Source organism: Mustela lutreola, chromosome X, assembly GCF_030435805.1.
Source record: "Mustela lutreola isolate mMusLut2 chromosome X, mMusLut2.pri, whole genome shotgun sequence".
Classification (NCBI taxonomy): Eukaryota; Metazoa; Chordata; class Mammalia; order Carnivora; family Mustelidae; genus Mustela; species Mustela lutreola.
Genome location: NC_081308.1, coordinates 33,485,196 through 33,493,114, shown reverse-complemented (window position 1 = coordinate 33,493,114; position 7,919 = coordinate 33,485,196). Strand labels below are relative to the sequence as shown.

The 7,919-nt window shown below is 46.1% G+C and overlaps 1 protein-coding gene across 1 annotated transcript; it reads right to left on the bottom strand.

Annotated features, from left to right (window-relative positions):
• Positions 1 to 6,954: 6,954 nt before the first annotated feature.
• On the bottom strand, positions 6,955 to 7,536 carry LOC131821966 (huntingtin-interacting protein M). The gene has a single exon (XM_059158345.1). It carries the CDS (start codon positions 7,417 to 7,419, stop codon positions 7,078 to 7,080), a length of 342 nt encoding a protein of 113 aa, XP_059014328.1. The 5' UTR covers positions 7,420 to 7,536; the 3' UTR covers positions 6,955 to 7,077.
• Between the last annotated feature and the right edge of the window lie 383 nt (positions 7,537 to 7,919).

The following is a 7,919-nucleotide window of genomic DNA, read 5'->3' as shown; positions in this document are numbered from 1 at the left end:
GGAGCTGCCTTTAAGGCAACTCGGACATTGTGATGTCATTGATGACACGGGGCCTGATCAGGACCCGCCTAGAAACATCTATGATGGAAACCTGGTCTCCGTGTTGATTGAACCCTCTGTATGAGGGAACATTTTCTAGGTGACTTTAATAGCCTAGCTTTAAAAAGGAAATGAATGTTCAATATAATCAGTGCCCTGTCTTTAGGACACTCCACTCCTGGTTACCGGATTCTAGCCTTGCATCATCTTTGAGCTCTCTTACAGCCCTTTGTAAATGGCTGGTAACCAACAGACATATGGAATGCTGTCCAGTAGAGGTCCAAAATAAAACCACTTTTCCCCATGTACACATTTAAATATTATATTTCTATATTCTTTGGATTCTCTTTTGAATTGGTTACAATATCTGCCAGTTCCTCATGAGTTAAAAAAAAAAAAAAAAAAAAAAAAAAAAAAACCTAACGCATTTCCAGTTCATATCCGTGTAAGGGTCATGATTTTACTCTGTTTGAAAATATCTCCTGGGGGCGGGTAGGTGGCTCAGTCTGCTCAGCATTCAACTCTGTTTGGGCTCAGGTCACGATCTGAGATCAAGCACTGCGTCAGACTCCGTGAAGCCTGCGGAGGGTTCTCTCCCTCAGGTGCTCCCAACCCTGCTCAGTCATGCTCGCACGCTTTCTCTCTCTCAAAAATACCTTCTGTTTTGAAGATCACACTGATATGCCCAGGGGGTTCACCTGTGAGAGCCAGGTACATATTCGTAGACACAGAAGTGTACCTCATTCTCAGCTGAGTGTTGCATTTCTTCTAGGTGAATCCAAAGTACAGATAGTACTTTGTTAATGTTATTTTTCTAATTTAAATTTTTAATAATGGCCATTTTCTTCTCTAACTTTGTGTTTTTCTTGCTGTTTAATTTTTTTTTTTCAAAATCTGGATCAGTTCTGGTGGGTTTGTTCACAAGATCTTCAGAAAGAGCTCCTGGGCCCTTCAGAACCAAGTGATACATTGAAGCCATGAGACTTCAGTTTGTTCTCTGTGGAAAAGGCTGAATTTTCTTGGAGTGTGGGTCTGTTCTCCAGAGGAGGTGACAACATTACTCCTCACCTGTGTTAGTTTCCTATGGCTGTTGTAACGAATTGCCACAGACTTGGTGGCTTTAAACAATGCACATTTATTTTCTTCTAGGTCATACATTGAAATCCGCTTCACCAGGCTAACATCGAGACGTAGACAATGTTGCCTGACCTCTGAAAGATCTAGAGTAGAATCCATTTCCTTGCCTTCTCCTGCTTCTAGAGCTGAATTTCTTGAGTCACAGCTTCTTCTATCTTCAAAGCCAGCAGAGCTGTGCCTTGCTTCAGCTGTCACATGGCCTTTTGCTTTTGTATTCAAATTTCCCTCTGCTTCCTTCTTAGAAGGGCGCTTTGATTTCTAGGGCCAGCCTCAGTTATCCAGGATAATCTTCCCACCTCACTGTCTTTAACTTACAACTACAAAGTCCCATTTGCAAGATAGAAAGGAACATGACCAGATTCCACTGAATAGGACCTGAGTATTTTAGAAAGCCCTATCTCACCTTCCCATTTTACTTTATATAAAATCTGCCCAAGGAGCAGAGATTCTGTACCTCGACAGAATATCCCTTTGTTCTGACTTCAACATGTCTTTGATTATTCTCTATAAAATAAAAGAGGGGTGCCTGGGTGGCTCAGTGGGTCAAGCCTCTGCCTTTGGGTCAGGTCATGATATCCAGTCCTGGAATTGAGCCCCACCACAGGCTCTCTGCTCAGAGAAACCTGGCTAGAGTTTCTAGCCTGTTGACCTACCTTACAGAATTAGGACTTGTCAGACCAGATAACTGCATGACCCAATCGTACTCTTTCTCACACACACACATATCCTATTGGTTCAGTTTTTTTTTTTTTATTTTTCTGGAGAACTCTAATACACCAATGGGATTTTATTAAAATCCTCAAGTCTAGGACCTATACCATACATTTTTGGTTACATCATTACCCTTTATAGACACTGGGTCAAAAACTCTTGTCTTGTCATCTTCTTTCATGCGTGACAACAACAAAAAAAAGGTAATTCCACTTGTAGCTTCACTACTCTTGTGCCATCACAAATTTTTACTTACAAAAATTATCAGTAAGTTAATCTCAGCCATAAGTATCTGTCTCCTCCAGTTTGTCATCGGCTTTACACTGAGGCTTCTCTAAAGGCACTATAATCATCTACAGCCCAGAGACTGTCTTCAACAAATAAGGATGGTCTCAGAACCCCATAAAAAAAAAGATAGTAACTTCAAGATGCTTCCAGAATAAACTATTAAGCACAGGCTTCTGATGTCATCACATAATCACTCTTAAGACCCCGTCAGCAGACAGAGTGAGAATTTCGAGAACACCTTATTTGAGAAGGAGATGGGTTCATGGAATGGCTCTCACAATGTTCAGTGGGACAAGATTCGCAAGTGGAACAAAAGGAACCAGGATTCGCAAAGCTCAAAGACCTGTAGCAGAAGATCAGTCCTCTGATCCCAACCTGTCTGGCCTTTTCCAAACAAAACAGAAGGGACAGTTTTAGGGAGTGAGTTGTTCCTTGTGCTTTCCTAGAAGTCCAAGAGACCTTAACAACCCTGTGTTGAAGAGATTAGCCTCTGTATCCCAGAGGAGAACATTAAACACTTTCTATCTTCAGGCTCATTTCTCAGGGTACAGTAGCAGCGGGGCCTCAGCGAAGTTACCAGAACGTGACTGTCATATTTGCTGTTCTACCCACTTGCCATGTGACGTTGGGAGAGTGGAGTATCATCTCTGGGCCTCAGTGGCCCCAGCTGTAACCTAGAGATGCTCAGAAAGAATCCCTGTCCTTTAACCCCATTTCTCCACTGTCAGTATGGACTTCTCTTAGGAAAAGCTCAGACTGGCAATTGTACGCCTTGAGTAGACCTTTGAAACAATTTAGTCCAACCTCCTCATCTGACAGCTGTGGAAGCTGATGTGCCCAACCCCCACCCCAAGTAAACCACACCTATGGGATACCAGAACCAGACTTCCCTCCCTCTTCTGTCACTATTTTGTCCCAATATGTCATGAACACCCTCTCCTCCACGGTCAAGTTGGTCAACTGCTTTCATCCTACGTGGCAGAAGCCAAGATATCACACAACCACAGTATCTAACCTGCCTTCCTGCTGCACACTGATTTCCTTTAGTAAAGTTTGTTTAAACACATGAAGTTTGGAAGGATTTCCCCACAGTGATTCTGGAATACTAAATACATGACAGACCAATCTACTGTTTTCATGAAGGACTCTGAAGCAGAAACACTAAACAGAACAGCCAAATTCATGTCCTATTCATTGCCTTTCCCTAGATTCAAAACCACAGTCCTTAAAGAATAAGATAAAATAAAAATCATTCTGATAGTGCTATTCAAATGTGATTTGGGGCTGCTGTAGGCCATGAAAGTATCTGTTACCCATCAGCTACAGCAGGGTGGGAAATGGTCAGCATTCAGTAACCTTTAGAGCAGTCAGGTTTTGCCATAACATTGAAGTGAGTGGAGTCTTCTCTCTGAACAGAGTTTATACTAGTTCAGATGACGAACTCAAGTAGAGTCTAACGTGAATTCTTCTATAGTCCTACTGAAACATGACCGCCTGTCAGCTCGCAGTGAATTTGAACAACAGAATATATTGGCCCCATAGCAAAGACAATTTTGACGAGCCCTGTGCTGTTCATATTTATTGAAAGAGAAAATTTCCTCCTTCAGAAAACTGTGGTTTTACAATTAAATTATGATGGGGATGATGAACTCAAGGAACTTTAAAAGCCAGATGAGTATTGTAAATGAGTGAACAGGGTCATATATGAGATCCGGCAAGGAAGGGTGAGTACTGGGACAAAACAGAGAGACCCAGTATGAATGGGACAGCAGCCAGTCAGTGTCACATGACATACACATATGTGCCCACACATTGTGATTTCACCAGAGGAGTCAGCAATGGAAGTTTTCAGGTTAAAAGTTCTTGATTTTTAAATGCTGGCAGCTGATTGATTTTCCTTTGAAAGAGTCATTATAGGCCTAATGATTCCATCTGCACACCTCCATTATGTCTGCGAGCAGTCACTTTTGTAATTTGTTCTTTAGGCAAATGATTTATTGATATTTATAGATAGTCTTATCATTCTTGAATCTTATTTTGGGGCTCCAAAGGCTCTTTCCAAATAGTTAGGTGGTCTCCCTCTGACCACTTTCTGTAGGATCTGTCAGATTCAGGGACTAAGGAAGTCTGGGCCTTCAAACGCCACGATTCTTAAAGGTTGTTCTCAGTAAGAGGCCAGTCTAGTGTCCAGGCCTTGTGCTCAGGCCAATCCCAAGCCCACATGACCCTCCCTAAGGCCACCCAACCCTCCAGATTCCCCTCAGCTTGGTTTCTGGGCTCATCTCTTCTCACACATTGTGTTTTCTGCTGTGGTAACGTGTCTGACCCCAGCCTGTCCCGATACTGCCTTGATCACAGACCTGGTTTGGCAGCCACATCCTTCCCAGACCATCCCCACTCACTCCAGCTTTCGCTCTCCACTCCCAACAGGGCACTCGCCATCAATGGTGTCCTCTCTCTAGGGCCCGAGCTAGAGTTAACTGTTACCCCACCTCCCACTTTTTGGAAATGCACAAAGGGCCTAAACTCAGGTGGCTCATTCTTTCCCAAGGGCAGTGATTGTCAGTCTCTGCCTGCCTTCATCCCCCAGTGTAGGATTCCTGTGCCCATGTAGGAGGGGGACATGCGGGGTGCTGCATTTACACCCATGCTCTACTGATCATGGCCTCCATGTTTCCTGGGAAACCCACAAGCACAGGAGAGGCATAGCTCTTAAAGGGACGGCGGCACTGCCCTGCCCAGTTCTCCCATGCCCTCGTGACTGCAGAGGGCTCGCCAACATAGTCACTAAGGCTCAAACTCCAAACTCTACCTTGGACATCAGATCGTCCGAGTGAGCCCAAGAAGCCTGGCTCCCTACAGGTGTCACAGGGACCATTAGTTTCCACTACTGCACAGACCATGAGGTGACCGCCTGACCACACAGGTCTGCTACACGGACATAACCTATGCACATACTCTCACATCTCTGGCCTTTAATGAATTAATTCCTCCTTAGCTGTGCCTTCTGGTAGAGGTCCCAGGAGACTATTTTGTGCCAAAACAAGCCACTGCCATAAGCCAAAACCAACAGCTTCTAAAAATCAGCTGCGTAACCAACATACCAAGATCTTAGCATAACGACTGATTCCCTAGCATCACTCACCCTGGAGGCACTCCCTGTTGACTGAAGGACACCAAATTCAAGAAACCATGCCCGGGGTGCAAAGATGTGCCCCTTCAGGGATGGGGTGCTGATGCTGGTGCTATCCTGTGATCATCCTGGGAAGGAGATGCACCTGCAGCTGCTGGGAGAGGCCTGCTGGCTACTCGGATGAACAGAAGAGTAACCGTTGAACTTGGCTAAGGCTAGGAGGGCGTCCTGGCTCTCCATAACATACCACAACTTTGTGGGGTGGACGTCTTGACGGTGAGGTTTCTGAAAATATGGGGCTGAGTGGCATTAGGGAACTAGAAAAGTTCCTTGGATTTCTACAAGCACATATCCTGATGACCTCTAAACACAGCTGGGATGCTGTTAGTGTCAGGACACTCCTGTGAAGTAGACAAAGGCAAAGCCAGCTCCACACTTTGACAGATGGTAGAAGGAGGCAGAGGGAGGGTGAGGAGGGAGACAGGCAGCTATTAAGAAATCTTTGAATTGCCTGTTTTAGGCCAGAGAGTAGTATGTATGTATGTATGTGTGTATGTATGCATGTATATATATATGTGTGTGTGTGTATATCCACTTAATTTACCAGTATCCACAAGAGAAGAAAGAAGTATATACTCTACAGAGCATCACAGCCTAAACTCAGTGTTTAGGTGTTTAGACACATCTGTGAGACAGAGCCCTGGGTCAGGCTCTGCAATGTCTGTGGAAACTGCTTAAGATTCTCTCTCCCCCTTCTCCCTCAGCCCCTCCCCCTCCCTTCTTCTCAAAGAAATACATGGATAAAATAGAAATCTATTAATAACCATTAAGAACTTCTGGAACTGCATGTCTTCGGCCAGATAATACCTTTGATGCTACTATTTACCAGCGTCCACAAGAGAGGAAAGAAGGATTTACTTCACAGAGCATCACAGCACTAATAATCCGTGTCTCAAGTCCTTCTTTGGAATGAGGCCGTGTCTAAACGAATGAAATCAACCTGAGCATGGCTCCTTTCCATATGCCTCTTCTCGGTTTCCTGTCGCTCCTCCATCTTCGTGGAAAGCCCCTGTCGCATTAGGTTCACGCCAACTGCTACGCCACCCTCTCCACCCACCCCCACCGCCATCTCCTCCTGACTTCCACAGCTTCCCCCCATCACGAAGAAAGCCTTCAGCCCCTCCCTGGTTACCACCATTGTTCTAGGAATTCAACATGCCCAGGAGCCCTCCCACCCCCGGCCCCCAAAGTCAATCTCCTGGCCTCCCAGGCGTGGACTTGCTCAGAGCCAGGGAGGAGATCTTTCCCCCGCAGCCACCTACTCCCTCCATGGCCACCACCCCCCCACCCCCGCAAACACTGTCCCCAGTAAACTGCTCCTGAAATACCCAACTCCAGAATCCCACACTGACCGCCCTTCCACCCTCCATTCCCCGTGGGAGATCTCCTGCCCCACCACCGGCCCCTCCGGCCATGGCCACTCCCCGTGCTGTCCCCAGAGAAACCGCTCCCTGAAATGCTGGACTCCAGCTTCCCACACCGACCGCCCCGCCCACCCTCTACTCCCCATGGGAGATCGCCTCCTGGACGTCCCACAGACACCGCCCACTCAGGAGCACAGAAACAGACACCAGTCAGAAAAATTGTGCTGGATCTTAAGTCCTTTATTATCATTTACTGATGACAGAAGCCAGACTTCCTCAGCTATGAGAAGACTTGGCTTGGACTGAGGCTGTGAGGACTGCCACAAGTCTCCAGGAACTCAGGCTTTAGCCATTTCTTCTGGATCCAGGCATCTCATCGAACAGTGTGAATGCTGTATCCTTCAAGTGTGGATGAGGGTCTCCACCGCTGTTCACTGCTCTCTCCACATCTTGTGGGGCGGTCACCATGTTGTTGTTGTTGGCCTCAGTGCCGACCAGGTCCAGGATGTAGTCAGTGAGGTAGTCAAGCATGGCAAGGAGGAAGTCAGTTGTGGATGAACTCAGGCGATGTGTGTATTGGTCCTCCTGCAGGAGGCGGTCCACGTAGCTCACAGGGAACCGGAGCTCAGTTGTTATAAGATGGGCTTGAGTCTGATGGGAGCTCCCATGGTTTTTCTTTCCTGACATGATGTTGGCTGGTTTGGGCTCCAATCAGCTCTACTTGATTGTTCAGCTGGACTAGGCCTCTTAAGACACCAGCAGTCACATCCGCCCACTATATCCCCATGCTCTGGCCCCTCATTGGTCAGGGAGATGCCTTTGTGACATCCTAGACTTTGAGATGTCATCAGTACCCATTGTGCCCTTATCAGGCCTCAGCCCAGAAATGTCCATGACAGGAACTTGGTCACCCTAATGACTGGGCCCTGATTTTGAGAAAATGGCCATTTTCTGCTTGATTTTAACATTGTACAGATAAATACATATTTCAGTGGAAAACTCTTCCCTGTCTTAGGACACCATTCCACATGATCTGATTCTAGCCTTCTAGGTCTTTGAGGTCTTTTACAATCCTTTGTTAGTTGCAGTTTTGTGATAAATATGTAAAATGTCTTGGCTAGTAGAGACCACATTGTTCCCCCAACACATGATGGAATGAAACCAGTTTCGCCTCCATTTACACATTC

Bases quoted from the DNA above. Each gene is read 5' to 3' on its own strand.
- LOC131821966 (XM_059158345.1), bottom strand. From the start codon at position 7,419: ATGTCAGGAAAGAAAAACCATGGGAGCTCCCATCAGACTCAAGCCCAT.